General features: G+C 36.6%; 1 protein-coding gene across 4 annotated transcripts in view; it reads right to left on the bottom strand.

Annotated features, from left to right (window-relative positions):
* The window catches only part of sun1b (Sad1 and UNC84 domain containing 1b), a 42,062-nt gene extending 25,430 nt beyond the window's left edge, over positions 1-16,632 (bottom strand). For 2 of the 4 annotated variants that reach the window (XM_056232992.1, XM_056233016.1), the window contains exons 1-2: positions 13,153-13,272; positions 11,565-11,659 (exon numbers count right to left, since the gene is read on the bottom strand). In XM_056232992.1, coding sequence (XP_056088967.1) covers positions 11,565-11,659; positions 13,153-13,170 — 113 coding nt within the window. In that variant the 5' untranslated portion in view covers positions 13,171-13,272. Of the gene's footprint in view, positions 1-11,564; positions 11,660-13,152; positions 13,273-14,083; positions 14,361-16,342 lie in introns of those variants that run through there. The other 2 variants (XM_056233001.1, XM_056233009.1) reach the window with 2 other exon arrangements.
* Positions 16,633-16,986: the final 354 nt, after the last annotated feature.

The following is a 16,986-nucleotide window of genomic DNA, read 5'->3' as shown; positions in this document are numbered from 1 at the left end:
CTGAAATGAGTCTGACACTCGAGTCTGTCGGCTCTGACAGCGTTGCATTACGTGCACTTGCGCAATATCATAGCCTATGATTTCCGAAAATAGTACTATGTTGTCAACTAGTGATATCATCAAAAGAACTGTTGAGGAATATGCAACATAATTTAGACAATTATTTTTGTCATATGTTATAATAATCATGTCAGCCGCTCTGTGCATGTCCTCGCACCGAGCGAGGCTTAGGAGCTCAGCTTCGCGGCTGAGACACGAATAGACTATTAACTAATGTTAAAACTTTTACTCTTAATAAACACAAAAGGCACGTAAAAAGAATATTTAATATTTATTAAACAAACCAGATCAAGAGCAAAAAAAAAAAAAAAAAAAAAAAGCATCTTAGGCTCAAAACTAACCCAGACAGTGGGCATAGCGCAATATAGCCTCCAAATAAAAAATAATAAAGTGCCCAAATCCAATAAATAATACTAGAAATAAATTTGCAGTTTGCACAATAATAAAAGGGAACCATAACTACAACATGTTATTCAGCCAAACTTTGCATTCGACTAGGGCTGCAACTAACGATTATTGTGATAATCGATTAATCGGACGATTATTTTTTCGATTAATCGGATAGAAATTAAATTAGATTTTTTTTTTTTTATATAACTAAATAAAACCGTAAATCAGGGTATTTATGTGTAAAAGTGTACTTTAAAAAGTGCAAAAGCCACACATTGAGTTTTACTAATATCAATATTTGCATTGTTTTTAATGATAATTGCTGATGGCAAGTTGACAAACATGATTATTGTTAAAAAAAATGATATCCAACATATTATGTTTTAACACAATTTTTGTTAAAACAAATTTACACAGACATGTTGTTCAGATGTGAATATCTGAACTAAAAACAAACTAAAAACATCTAAAATATATAATTCATTTAATTTTTATTTAAAATTAATTATATTAAAGGAATATAAGGATAAAGAATATAATATATATTATATATAATATATAAAAGAATATAATATAAGGATAAATTGATTAAATAAATATAGAAAGACTGAAAACAATTGTGTGAATGTAGAGCCGCAGTAGATCGCGTTTGAAAAACAATTAAAACTTAGTAGACAAATGCTATAAAAAGAGAACGGAATGGAGGTAACGTTACCCAGCAAGCTAACAGGCTTGAGTAAAGGACAGGAGAAATTATGCATTAGTGCACAAGCATTCGCTGAAAACCACTGAGTACAGTGACTAAAAAACAATATTTTACTGCTGCTGTTATTAACTGCCTTTGTATTTAGTGCTTCACTTTGTAAACACCGTTTTAATTTAACCTATTTCTGCGGTAGCGCTATTTTAATCCATCACTTACGTTGCGAGCGAACTGATTGCGCAACCTGATGCTCGAGACAAAATACAGACATCCCAAGATCCCGGAAGTCCCGGGAGTCTCCCGCATATTGATTGCGGCTCCCTGATGCCCGCGCATTAGTTCAAACTCCCGAAATCTAGAGCGCGCAAGCAAGAGCGCGCATGCGAGACAGAAGAGACTGCTCCAAACCGTGTAGCGCGCGCGCTCGGCAGAGCGCCTGAGGGAGAGAGACCTTGCGTGTGTGTGCGTACCAGTAAACGCTCCCCGTGACGTAAGCAGACCAACTAATCGATAATGACATTCGTTGACAACGATTTTCATAATCGATTATAATCGATTTTATCGATTAGTTGTTGCAGCCCTACATTGGACCTTTTTCCCGTTCTCAATTTTAACAAAATGCTGCCACACTGTCGATGTCTTTGTTGTTGACATGATAGAAGAGGACTGATTATTAAACGCTCTCACAATTAAATAAATAATTTTCAGCATCAAACCTTCTATAGCCTACTTATCTGTCTCTCTTCTCCAGTGGGTTGGGCTAATCCAAAAAAAGTGAAAACAAGGTGAACAGTCTGTTCTGAAGACAGACTGTACCTGTGAAACAGAAATGAGCGCGGCAAAACTGATGAAATGAACGTGACAAAAAATTGACCAATCAGAATTTGTTGAACCAGAACGTATCGACCAATTAATCGACTAATCGACTGGGACAGTGCAGCCCTACTTTTGTGTACAATTATTTGTCATCCGGTATTGTGCAGGGCTCGAATTTCGGCGTGGGATTGCGGGTATTGCGCATAATTCTAATCATTCCCGCAGGTCTCCCATTTATAATGCGGGAAATTCCCGCAATCGTAATCCACACAGATAATAAAATCAAATCATTCTTTTAACAACTATCTTCCAGACGCAATTTCACAAACAGCGTGAGTGTTCAGCGGTGCCGCGCATCTTCTATCTCTTCTCATAATGTGTTGTGCAAGGCAGGCATCAAGCGCTGCGGCGATAATACACACTCGCGTTTAGGAGTCGGGACCATAGACTGTAAGGTCGGGACATGACGGAATTTAATTTATTCAGGACTAAAATACTACCCAGTGTTATTTTCCATTTGATTACTTTATTCAGTATCTGTAGCTATATGAATACTAGTGTTAGACCTACTCAAAAACTTTTCTCTTTAATTGTCTTTATTTGTATCTTTATTCTATTGTATTTATTTGTGCTACTTTTTTCAATTTAATTAAACAATTTAAATCAAGCTTCCTTGTGATGTGTAAATTCTTAACAACAATATTACCCCATTGTAAAAATGCAATGAGCGCAAACATTTAGGCAAGATAAATGTAATAATTTTGTTTGGAAAAAATGCCCCCCCTTTCTCCCCCCCAAACAAAAAAAAATCCCCCCATGAGAATCATCTAAGGGGGGATTTCCCCCCCATTTTCCAAAACGAAATTCAGGCCCTGATTGTGGACTCTTGTTTCATACAAACGCAGTTGCTGCCATTTTGCAATGATTGTTTTGCAAACGATTGTTGTACACTACTGAATTAGAAGATAACAAACCGGTACAGTTTCATCTCAAATCAATCTCTCTAATCCCGTTAAATTATTTATGTGGTAAAATGCCATGTAATAAGTGGTATGACTGTACCGTAGCCTATCCCTTAAATGTCTGTCTAGTTTAAACTTTCCGCGCTAGCAACTGTTTTCTCCGTGGAAGCTTTGCCTTTAAAGAGCTAATAAAGAAATATTGACTTGAGTTCATATATTTTGTCTAATTATTTAAAGGGTCACTCCACCCATTTGCATTAAGAGGTCCATTGTTAGACAACCAGTCATACTATTGAATGGTCGTGCAACATTCTTTCATTTTCCCCTGAGACGAGAGAAATCTACTATTTACCTTTTTCACTTCCTCCTACAATGACGCAAAAATCGTCATTTGACGTCATTGTAGGAGGAAGTGTAAAAAGGGGGGATTTCTGTATAGACTACAAGCACAAATTCCCACCCTTTCAAACCCGCCCATAGGGGGTTGGACCTAATGCGCTAACAGAGCTATCACAGATCAGTGGGTGGGACTTCACTTGCAGATACTGAAAGCAATATCAGCCATCTTGTTTATAAGCTAAGCTAACAAGCGCTGTGGATATAGGAAGTTACGACAATGACGGAAGAAACTAAACATGACATGGAAGTAGAGGATTTTGAAATTCTGCTGCTCGAATCCGCTCTTCGTGGCTATCTTTCAGCTGAGGCTGATGGAGGACCAGGAGGCGGCTGCCTGTCGCGGACGAGGAGCCCGGACTGGGTCGAGCTGAGGCGGGCTGCTGGTGCGTGTGCTCTCGCTGTGCGCTACGGACACAGATAGAGTCCGTCTGCTGCAGAGAATTTCAACGATCGCAATTTCTCCTAGACGAGATCTCTGAATCAGACGACCACACGGACGTTTGTGTTGTGATGTGAACCATCCTAGTTTCGCCTGACTGAAAATCCAGGTATCATGCAATAATTCACCATATAGAAAGAAATACAAACGAGTAATTCACTAATGAGTTTGCCAATGTAACGGGGTTCGTTGTTGTGGGAAGAAGGAGGCTGGAACCGGCGAACATTTAAACATTTTAATAGTAAAATAAACAAATACAAAACAAAAGTATAAGCCAGCTGGCCACACACAACAGAAACAAAACATAAAATCAGGCCTGTTCCTTTTGTGCTTCCGCTCCTCCGTGAGAGATATGAGACCGGTGCACAGGTGCCATTCATTATCACTCGCGTCGTCCTCTCACGTCCCTCGCCCTCGTCCTGCTCGCCACAGCCAACTAACTAGACATTTTTTGTGAAATGAATTTCAAACTCATTTAGCAGCTAGCCTTCTTGTAGACGGAAGAGTGATTTCTCTCTGATGTTTGCGCTGTTCTGGATTAGTGGGAGTGGCTTGCGGAGCTGTGCAACGTGGTGCATTGTGGGAGTTGTTGTCTTACATACAAATGCGCCCTAAAGTTATTTTCTGTCTTTTCTCGGTCAAGAGGGCACCAAATTCAAAATTTCTTTTACATTTCGACTACATATATAACCCACTTTCAATAAAGATTAATGTTGAAATGGGTGGAGTGACCCTTTAATTATGTGGCAAGTAGCCGCATAATAAGCTGGATAATGTGCATCCAGCCGGTTGTTATCGCAGAATGAACCCCTTCAGTGTGATGCAAGACCCCTGATCACCCTGTTGGGGTTTATTCTGCGATAACAACCGGCTGGATGCACATTAGTGCTGCCACTAACGACTAATTTTCTAACGACTAATCTTTCGACTAATTTTTCGATTAGTCGACTAATCTAAACGACTAATTAAAAAAAATTTAAGTGTTTATTTCGTTGTGTCCATTTTATTTTGAACTCAACTGAAGGGCCAAAACATAAAATGTCACCTGTTCAAAAACATTATGTATTAACAATCGAAGCATTAAGTATCTGCATTTCCATTAGGCTATACCATATTAGTCAGAGTCCTAATCTAATCCTCTAATAACAAACATGTATGTATTACTTAAATTAGCTCTTTGTTCTGCCTTAAAAAATGTACAGTAAGCTAATAATGATTAATTTATGTACATTTCTGAAAAGCATAACTGAAAACATCACTCTGAATAGTAAAGTAGATGCAATGCATTTTCTGTGAAAAGCGCTATACAAATAAATTGGAATTGAATTGAAAGAGACTGTACTAGCCCACTATGAGTCGCGCTGAAAGCAGGCAGGCACGCAGTTATGTAGCTCGCGTTTACACTTGCGTGCATGGCGGGCCCGTGCCGCGGTTCGCGTGAATGTGAAAGCAACACGGACTCGGGAGCGCTTGTTCAGGAAGTTAAGTAACCTGCCCATGCGTTTTAGCTGATTATGATGCATTTAGTTAAATAAAACACATGTAAGGGATGATAGTGTTGATGATTTACTGCAGTGAGAGTTGAGTCTGCAGTGTATTCGCGCATTGCGCGTGCAATCAGGGCAACACATTTGGAAATCCACTGTCTCCTCAAAAGAGTCCGTTTGAAAAACACAATATATTGACCCGCGTTCTGTTTTCGATCATGCGCCGTGCACGTTTGCGATGGCATAAGATGCACGCAAACTCAACAGGGTTCGATAGAATTAAGTGTGAAACCAGACCAACGCTGCGGGGGGCGCCGGGAACAATCGCGCTCGCGCTCGGACTCGGACCGCAGCAAACGAGCCCACTGTGAAAGCTCCGTCACCTGCCTCCGCAATTTTTCATATCAAAGCAGTGAAGGCGGGCGGGAACGTGAAGGAAAATGATAGCAGATAAACCAGCAGGGCGCGCACTGCGCACAGACTGGTGTGTGGAGGTGAATTACAGTGAGCCGTTTGTGACGGGAGACCAAAAATAAATAGCGGTCAATAGTAAAACGACACGTGCATGGTCGATTACGTCGACTAAGTCGACTAATCGCGGCAGCACTAATGCACATTATCCCTTACATAAGATTTTGGTCATATCGCCCACCCCTAAAATCAAGGCATAATATTATTTCAGGCATCAACCCTCACTTCACAATGTGCATTAAGTAATGAAAGTCATTAAGACTCATCTTTACCTCAACCCATGGAAACAGTAAAAAATTTGATATCCAATACAAGTAATGCAAGTAAAAAAAAAAAAAAAAAAAAAAAAGCACAATATATTGTGAATTCCTACATATACTTTGAATTTTATTTAGTTATCAGAGCTAATCCCTTATAATAGAAACCTAAAAAAAAAAGCTACAACTTTTTAAGGGCAAAGGACATTTTGTGCTTGGCTCTTCCAGCTTCCAGAAAAAACCCGAGAATTACTATCAACCGAAAAATGTGATGTGGTTATTCAAATTCTGTGATATCATTTCCTCTATTACAGCTCAGCTAAAGCAGAACAAAACCCCTATTAAGTAACTTCAGAGCATTCAGCACGCACACATTATCGTACAGCTGTCAAACACTCCAGCAGCTGCTGAGTGACACTGCAGAGCAATGCACACTTATTCCTGTAGAACTATTCCCTTCATACAGGACACTTTCCCAGAATGCACCATCTTGCCTAACATTTTGAATCCCTAGAGTTCCACCCTGATGTCCAAACCAGAAGCAGCTATATTAAGAACATGTATTTCTTGGTGTTTCTGCCCCAGTTTCACACAGGTTCCTCTGACTATGCAACATGACGTGACACATAATTTCAACAAAAATATGCATGAAAAGCACAAACTACTGAAACAACTGTTTGCAATCAACCGTCAAACATAAACTGCACTGCCTGCCAAATAAGAGTGAAAACTTACTCACCCTTTTGCCTGTAATTGTACTAGTAATACACAATTGTATAGTTAAATACAACATAATGTATGTTTTAAGTTAAAATGAATAATGTAAGTGAGACGACACATGAGAGATACTAACCACTAAAATATGAGAGGAAAAAACATATCTTTGTCCCGCAGCTCATACAGGCTGAGGCGACTGAGCAATATTTTGCACGACTCAATGAGCTCCACTGTTTGTCAAAAATATGCAAGGGGGGAAAAAAAAAATCAGCAAATATTTGCAGTCACAGACAAAATATTCATAAATATCTACTTTAAAAATTAACAAAATTATATAAAATACAATTTTTATGTCACGTGAAAAATATATTTATGGCCAGTACATTTTCACAATTAACCTGATATTGTGAAAAGCGCTATACAAAAAAAAAAAAAAAAAAAAAATATTGGCAGGTGTGGCACATACTCAATTTTGGAAGCAGCTAATATATCATTTCAAATGATTTTTCTGGCCAACTGTCTCTGTTAAAGAGGCGTTTAGATTCCCCTTGAGACTGCATCAATCTTAGGTAATTCATTTCAAAGGGATCCAGTGGGAAAATGTAAGTTTTCACATTAGTTTTCACAAACGCTCAACAAGCAAGTCTTGCTCTACTCTCGCTGCGCTCCTTTCTCTGTTGAGCTTACACAATAACTCTTTGTAAGCTTGTCTTCCCTGTGTGACACGCGTTGAGTAACTCTAATTCGTCACGTCTCTCTGAGTGCCAGCGGCAGATGGCTCAACGGTTTGTCACTCGATCCCACTTCTTTTTACGATGGTTTCTGCCTGAAGAACACAGTCATGCAACCAACGCTGACACACTCGTGTGTGTGTGCACACACTGGCACTCGCTGAAACAATCCTGTACAACACAGCCAATCAGACAGAAGCTACCTTAGCAAATATAACAGCAAGAAGGCGGCGTAGGATATTCATAAATGGAATTAAAGTTTTATTTTTCATGCTGCTAATTTCACACAACAAAGTTTCAGTAATAACAGTCGTTTCAAAATGCAAGACTGAATCTGAAATTGCGATGTTTGACAATGCTGGGCGCTATTGCCAAATATCTGTATCACAGTATTTCTTCTTTTTCTTTTCATGACTGGACCTTTATACCAGTTCATAACTTTTATTTTACTGTCAGGAGTAGATAAAAAATAAAAACATTGTAATGTGAAATACAAATTTAATAAAAAATAAAAAAATGGAGGTAATGAAATCAATTAACAACACTAACAATTTAGTTAAGCTTTTAAACTATCAAATTAAAATTACATTTTTTTTTGGCACAATCAAACATGGAAATTTGTGTGATATTCCTCAAAAATAAGGTTTTAAAAATGATTAGTATTATTATTACTTTAAGTAGTACATCATTCTACTTTAAAATAGTAATGTATTTCTTTCATAATTTCTTCATGTTAGACCGAACTTTTATTTTGACGGGTTGTAATGAAGACCTTTGATACTCTTTAATAAACTGTTACTACTACATGAAGTACACCACTGTGCAATAGTAATATTTGTGTTATAATTTCTTCATGTTAGACCGAACTTTTATTTTGACGGGTTGACGTGAAGAACTGAGTTTCCATGTGTATAAGATATGGCAATAGTTTTATCAAATGAAATGGAGAAATGCTGATAAAGTGACTCTGCGCAGATAAAGTTCACATGTTCATGTCCTCATATAATGAGACGTTAAAAACACCATGAGCGTCAAGCGTGCTTCAGTGTGTAGTAGACGAAACTGCGGCGCTCATTCACAAAGAACATGCAGACTTCAGGTTTCAATAGCAGTGTTTTTGAGCTTAAATATTCACAGATACTATCGCAATTTGATTCATTGTACTGCCCTACTTTTGCTTTGATTCGGTGACATTCCGATTTATACAGTAAAGGCTTGTGCACACCTGTTTATTTTAACTAAAACGATAGAAATCTAGTTTCAAAAGATTTCAGAAAGATTTTTTCCAGCTGATAAAAACACTGCAGCCAATCAGAATTCATCCTGCTTTAAAGAGCTTGAGTATTTAAAGCGGCAGACTAAATAACTGCTGCTTCCGCATCACGGAAATCATAGGGCTATTCAAGGTGTTTGCAATATTAAAGAGAATTAGCTGTGTGGATTATTTATTGTTGAGTTATAAAGTTATAACCATAAGTAAGAAGGTTATGCAGTTAAAAGAGGTCCCCTTAATACACTCTACATAGTGCTCTTCATGGCCATTGAACAGATGCAGCAATTGCTTCAGATATGCACCGTTATGGCAGTATTTGAAAAAAAAAACCCATATCATACACAAAATTGAAACCGAAATACCAGATGAATCGGTATATTGACCAGCACTAGTTTTACACTGTGATAACCGGATGGAATAAAAAACTTTAATATGTCATAATACTAGGGCTGCAACAAACGATTATTTTGATAATCGATTAATCTAACGATTATTAGAACGATTAATCGACTAATCATCGATTATTTCGCAGACTAATCAGTAAGTTTGGAACGATTATTCAGCTTTTCCAATTAGTTAAAACATTGAGTTATACATATTCTAACTATAATATAAAAAAATAAAATCACTTCAGCTTTTGAAATAGTTGTTTTAATGAACTTTGAGCCAACTAAACAGGTCATTCTCTTTAAGTTTTCAGATTTCGGTCCAACTCAAATCACACACAAATGCTCTCTAAGCATTGTTTAATAGGCCCACTGCTTTTCTGAGAACTGAAACAGAAAAAGGGACATTTACTTCAGGACACAAAGAATGGTAAAATATTAATCTGCAAACAATTATTATAATTATAAAATTACAATCTTTTTTTACATGACAATTGAGCTGACAGAGACGTTCTCATTCACCTTTTAATTTATAGTATGATAAAGTAACTGCCATGATATTCTTCCTATATCATAGGAAGGATATAACATCTCGTTTTGTAAGTCTTCATGATTATTGAACAAAATACAGGCAAGTGATAAGACTATAATAATACCTAATATACTAATAGTGTTACAATAATAAAAACAGCCCTGACTCCTAAGCTCGATCAAGCTTTATTCTATGCAAAATAAGTCATCACATTACTGTAATTATATTACTATTGATAATATTATTACTATTATTAGTAGTATTGCATTCTCTTATAAAGAGAGATTTACCGCTGGTTAGTAACGTTAAGCTCCAGCTGGAGAACACTCACTTCTCACCGGCTCCTCTTTTGCCGGGATATTTCCTCTTGCACTCCAGCATGCATGTTGTGCTCCCGTGAAAAGCAAGTTCCGCCTTGCATGTATTGCACACGACAGCATTCTTGATTTGAAGTTTTGTGAAACTTTCCCAAACCTAAACCTTGCTAGTTCGGATTCGTTTGCACTGTCATAATTCGCGCTGTGTTTTCTCCTACCGCAATAGCATTTGTAAGGGCTGCACTACACTCTAGCGCTACAGCGCCGTAGCGGTCAAATCGCGATATTGCAGGCCCTTACATTAAGACACGTGAGATCAAACGACTACTCGACAACAAAGATATTTGTCGACAAATATTTATTGTCGACGTTGTCGACAACGTCGACTAATCGTTGCAGCCCTACATAATACATATATGTGTTGCAGCGTTAAAATGCAATAGACCTGCACTTGTTCTGATACCTGTAATGTTTCTTTGATTTTCACTTTATTACTAACTATACTAATTAATAACCATGTTCACTTAATTGAACGATATGTGAAGGGTATATTCAGTATACAGTTTTAGAGACTTTAGTACTGCACCTTAAACTCTAATTTTCTAGTTGTCTAATGCTAAGTTTTCCAACTAATATTTATTTTATTTCAGCCATATTTAAAAAAAACTATTTACCATTACCAAAAATTGTTTTTGATAGTTAACAATAACAACACTGTAACAACAAAAAAACTATTTTTTTTATTATTATTATTATTATTAGAAACATTTAGGCCTGATCTGACATCAAATAAATAAATAAATAATCAAAAATAAAATTGGATGCCTTCATTTTTTTTTTTTATGAAATGGCAATTACATATTACACAAATGTCCATTTTAATACTTTTTAAAAAAAATATATAATTTATATTTATGTGATGTGTAAAAACTATTGAAACTTGAACTCAACTATAATGACATTTGGTTTAATAATCTTAAATAGTGTTACACAAACCAGGACCGGCACGATTTAGCTGGAAAAGTGGTATCAGTTAGTGCAGCCAGTGGGGGTACAAATCGTTATCTGCATACAAACGTCAGCACAGTCGAATTTACACTGTTTCTGCTGATCTAAAATACAGTTTAAAACCAAGAGTATTATTACACAAATTCACGTTACCTGGCCATTCATTCTGTGCAACCTCATAACTTGCCCGAGGTAAATAACCACACCTGCTGTCATCCAACCCTCTCACCTGGCTCTTGACAGCCATGGAAAAAAACTACACACCTGAATAAAACGACTAAATAATGACTAAAACAAACAAGAAACTAAAGTATGAAATGGACCACAAACACAGAATAGAATTCAATAGAACTAGTGAAGTTATCATCACATACTTTGTCTACAACCACAAACTTACATGAATTGAGCAAAGAAACAGGTTCAACAGGACATGGAAATTCTCGGAAAATCATTAGCTGAGGAGGAGGAAAGTTCAAACATAATTACACAAAACCCTGTAAGGTTTGCTGGAAATATAAACTAAGATGTGCTACACACAAAGAAAGAACACATTTGGGAAGTGCACTGCCGGTAGTTCCACCCAGTAATGTTTTTTTCATTTTCACAGTGATCTCACCTGAGTGAATAGGTATAGCCCGTGTTATCCGGAGTACAGTGAGGAGGAGTATACGTGTGCAGAGGGGAAAAATCCATGGTAATTCGCTGAGCACGCTGTGAAGACCAAACCAGATGTGAAGAGCAGACTTCGAAAACTACGGCAACAGCTAACGTGTGATGATGGGTGTGACCTCGATACATAAACAGAGTCACACCCATGAAAGCATGCACACACACACACACACTCTACGGTTCAGCCTGCCTCTGGGAGGAATCCCGATGAGCAACATGGTAACAACTTTTGTTTAGACTGGTACAGGTGATTGAACATAGAAGCTAGTAGAGTAACTATATAAAACACCTCTTTCATAGTAAATTGTGCGTTTTATTAAATGTGCAAACAAGTCATCTGATATGGTCAAATCGAGCAGGAAGTGACGGACACACCTACATGTTCAAAATCAACAACGCTGTCCAGGGTGACTCAAGCGAACAGGACAGCATGAAGACTTTAATAGCCTATATTTACACAGATAATGGCTCTACAACTTTTCCAGCCAGTCATAATTACTGAATGTAGACTTAACATATTTACAGAGATTGCTTTATACTAATAAAAATAGTATTTTAGAGCTGAACATATTTGTTCACTATAGACATTTTGGTAAGACTTTACAATAATGACAATAATGAATTAGGTATCATGAAATAAATATGAACAATATTTGCACAGCGATTATTAATATAGGTTCATATTAATTTTTATATGAATACATTTTACATTTAATAAAAAAACATCTCAAGATACATTTATAAATTAATTACTATTATATTAATAATAAATTAAATAAATAAACATAAGCTAATGTATTATACAAAAATGTATTGCCAACGAACAAAAGTAATTATAAAATATTTTTTATGTTATTATGTATTAATTACATGTATGTAATATTAATGTGTTGTGTGTACTGTCTGTGTATAATTATTTTGTATATATAAATACACACATGCATGTATACATTTAAGAAATATTTGCATGTATATATATATTTATATTAAATATAAATATTTCATATATAAATAACACATTTTTCTTAAACATATACATGCATGTGTGTGTTTTTATACAAAATAATTATACACAATACACACACATATATTATGTAAACAAACATTTTTATTTTGGATGATTAGGCTAATTGTTTCACAGCCTCAGTTCACAATAACGCATTAACAAACACTAACGAATCAAAATGGACTGTAAAGTGTTACTGAAATTTCTATAGTGAATAATATACAGTAAAAGCTCAGCTATGATCATAATTTTAAAATCCCTTAGTTTTGCATGGTTTCGTTTGTTATGCACTATACCCAACTAAATACTTTGTTTAGTTATCTAATACACTAGTAGAGCTTTGAACAAACACTAAGAGTTTAACTTTCAACTTACTAAGAAATCAAATGGATCCAAACTGTCCTGGTCCTTTAAGGGCCGAATTAAGCATCTGAACAAACAGAACACTCTGGGATCAATTACCCCAGTATTAAGATAATATTCATATGCGAAATTACCAAAAGTCAAATATCTTGTTCATTTTGTTTACCTTTTCCTCTAACTGCATGTCTTGTCATTCCCCATACCAGAGGAGATCTAGAAAACCCCTCTCCAATACCCAAGAGACAGGCTGAACATCCAACATTGTCCACCTATTTTTCTTCACTAAACACACATTTCACAAGCAGTTATGTTCCAAGCATGACATGCCATAAAACAAGTCAATGGTGAAAGCCATGAGCTCCTTTCTTTGTGCATAAGGCAGACAAAAAAAGACAAAAAAAAAAAAGAAGAAAGTCAGGATTTATGTCTCTATCTTGACCTAGTCACACCTTCATGAGCCTTTGCATCTCTATCTCTTGTGGAAGAGGAGCATTTGCATTTATAAACATGATAACTTAGCGCACAACTCTCCAGATTTGACGTCTCTGCAACATTTGGGATCGCAACATTTGGATGCGTATCAAAAACTAGTCAGCTGTCTTCCTAGACAACAGTTTTGGACAACGAGTTACATCGTTACAATGAAACGCGTTATGAACATACGGATAATAAACTCGCATTTGTATATCATGTAACTTTCGATTCGATGTCTTAAAAAGCGATTCGACTTCATTGTTTAGATTGAGTGTGGGATGCTATCTAGGTAGGAAACCCACTAGGTTTTGACACGCAGCTTTGAATTGCAACACTGTAGCAGCGCAATTATTTTTATCTCAATGCGTAAAGGGGTTTCTGCGCATTTCAGCAGTGTTTACATTTGAAAACGTATAATATAACAAAATAAATCATATAGAAATAAAGCCCTGGTTGCGTGTATGACAGTTAATCCAGGGCCATGTTTTCTGTCAAGAGTTTGGAAAGAAAGGAGCTTCACTGACTGTCCACCAAGGACTGTATATTACGCGTAAAATATCAACGTTTCTGTCCATAAGGTTTGAATGAAATCATAAACGACATCAAAATATTCCAGCACTTGCCAGTTTGACCATCAGTTTCTATAATCTCCTGTTGTTTTGAAGATAGTCCCGTTCAGAAATGACAATCCAGTTCAAGGATGCGCAAAATGTGTGGCGCATCTCGACGGCAATATAAAAAAAATTAAATAGAAATAACTATGTATCCGAACACCCGATCCAAATTCCGCGATCGTTGTGGGAATAGATAAAAGTTACGTGTTTGACTCACAATTACTACAAGGAAAATCCCAAAATGGCTTCCATAACAGAGTAAAGCCAGACGGATAAAGTCGCACAAACGTTCCTCCTATTTTCCAGGCTCAACTGTCAATCAACGCCATACTTTGAATCTATTGGTGGAAACACGAGAGTCACGCCTTCCGGCTCGACGTCACTCAGCATTGGATATTGGGATTCAGATGGGCCCGTCCGTAAAGCTGTCAACACATGCACTTCAGCCTAAAGCGACGTGAATACGAGCATTTAGACTTCAATATAGACTGTAAATAAATGGAAACAGAGCTTGTTGGCCAATCTTTACGAATAAAAGGCTCATTTAGTTCTAAAGAACAATCTAAATCAGACTTTTACCACTTTCACATGAGGTACTTTGTCGGACAAATCGATGTCAAAATACGCATACAAAATATTAAAAATCCAATTTATAGATTAACACATTATCAAGTCTTAGATCAAGTCTCATAAAAGAAAAGTTTTAAAATAAGATTTTTTTATCATCTCTTTATTTCCCATCCTAGGTGTACATGGCATTCTTCTTTCAGCCGAACACAATCGGAGTTATATAATAAAATATCCTGGCTCTTCCAAGCTTTATAGTGGGAGTGAATGGTACCTTGTTCTGCGTTCGTCAATTCTTCATATGTCGGGTCAGAGGTCACTCTTCCGCCGCGTACGGCCGTTACTGGAAGCCAGTGATTATAGTTTATAAAGTTATAAATATGGATATTTTTCTTACAAAAACACATCGCTTTGCTTCAGAAGGCCTTTATTAACCCCCTATGGATTACCTTTATGATGGATGGATACGCTTTTTGGGGCTTCAAAAAACAAGGTATCATTCACTCCCATTATAAAGCTTGGAAGAGTCAGGATATTTTTTAATATAACTCCAATTGTGTTCGTCTGAAAGAAGAAAGTCATACACCTAGGATGGCTTAAGGGGTGAATAAATGATGGGATAATTTTCATTTTTGGGTGAACTAATCCTTTAATTCATCCAGTTTTCTTTACCAATCCACTCTGTGCCAAAGTTTAATAGCAGCTATTACACAATTAGCTTAATTTGCGAAACCGAAAACCTCAAGTTTTGCAATATTAAGCAAAGCAATCCCAAAAGCTGACTCAAAATGGGAATAGAATTGATTTCTCTCTAGTTTTAACACACGTCTCTTAAAGGCATTCAACAATCAGTCAATCGCACTATAGATTAGAATCTAACAATTTCTTTGCAAAACACAAACCACCATATATAAAATTGCAAAAACACAATAGGCCAGGACAGACTGTTTATTGATCCCCAAAGACAACTTTAGATGCAAAACATTGCAGTGCAAAAACAGTTACAGATGCTAAAGACCTTACTCAACATATGTGGTCAAATCGTTTCTTAGTGCCAAGAAACACAAATGCTGTGCAGTCATTTTGCATATAGAGAAGATACACAACAACTGTAGCCTATTAATTTCTTAAAAAAAAAAAAAATTGGACTTGTCACAAACAATGCAAAAGTTGGCTTTAAGTCTACAAGTGAAACTTTGATACAATTCAAAGGTCCTAGTATGCCCTTTATAAAGCAAACTACAACAAGATAAGATTTATGGGTCTCTTGGTGATATTGCAAGACTTTATTTGGCAACTACTCCTCAATACACTCTCAAAGCCACATACGCGATGCAACAGCGCCACCTACTGGCCAATCATCAGACTACTGATGCAGTGACGTTAAAACAGATCACGGTTATACATATTTGAAGACTGAATGTGCGTTCAGGGTGGAGTTACCGCCTTATAGCTCATAATTCAAGCTCACTTCTTCTAGGGAACAAATGAGATTTTAAAGTAAACTGCGATACAATGCTGTTATACACTAATTTTATATCTACTTACAGTGGATTGGCCTTTTAAAATAGGTAACGTTACAGTAGGATTAAATGATTTGAAATACTTTAAAGACATCTCTGTTTGTTCACTATCATTTAAAAGTGTCAGATACCCTCAATCCATTTTAAAAACGAGTCAGTGTAATCACAAATCACTTACTGTTTGTTTGGTTTGCTTTCTTCCCGAGGTAAGTTAACGCTAACTTCTGCAAACTCGGCCAGGCGGTGGCAGTTGTCAAAGTCCACTGGTTTGTTGGTGGTGGTGAGTCTTTCAAATACAAACGGTCAACTTATAATGAGCTTGGAAATCGACGACCGAAACGATTTCTGTAAGAACCGCTTCCAGTTCCAGTTCACCGTCTGTCTCTAAGTAAAACACGAGTAAACAGTGAAGTTTAACGCCGCCTCCGCGATGTCCATCCACACAGACACAGACCAGTGCGTTTGAGCGGCGAGTGACTGGCGCGCGCAGCGAAGGAAGCCACGCCCACACCAACTGACGCGCATGACAGTCCTTGCGATACGACGGACAAGCAAATTATTATTTTTATTATATATAGCCTATATATATGATTTTTATTTGAGCAGTTCTAATGTTATGAATGGCTTATTAACAATAACTTTACATGCTTGGCTTTTAAACCTTTTCAAGCAATTGTTAGATTTTACTACAATGTTTAAAAATGTAATTAGCCTGCCTAAGTGAGAACGTCACACCGTTCCCTGTTTTGGCTTTTAAAATATTGTAAGTAATAATAATTAATATATAATATATAATATGTGCAATATAATAATATATACAAT

The sequence above is a fragment of the Rhinichthys klamathensis genome, unplaced genomic scaffold (genome assembly GCF_029890125.1).
Source record: "Rhinichthys klamathensis goyatoka isolate OS25496 unplaced genomic scaffold, OSU_Roscu_1.1 h1tg000015l_1, whole genome shotgun sequence".
Taxonomy (NCBI): Eukaryota; Metazoa; Chordata; class Actinopteri; order Cypriniformes; family Leuciscidae; genus Rhinichthys; species Rhinichthys klamathensis.
The sequence above is the reverse complement of the archived record's forward strand: the minus strand, read 5'-3'. Positions and strand labels throughout refer to the sequence as shown.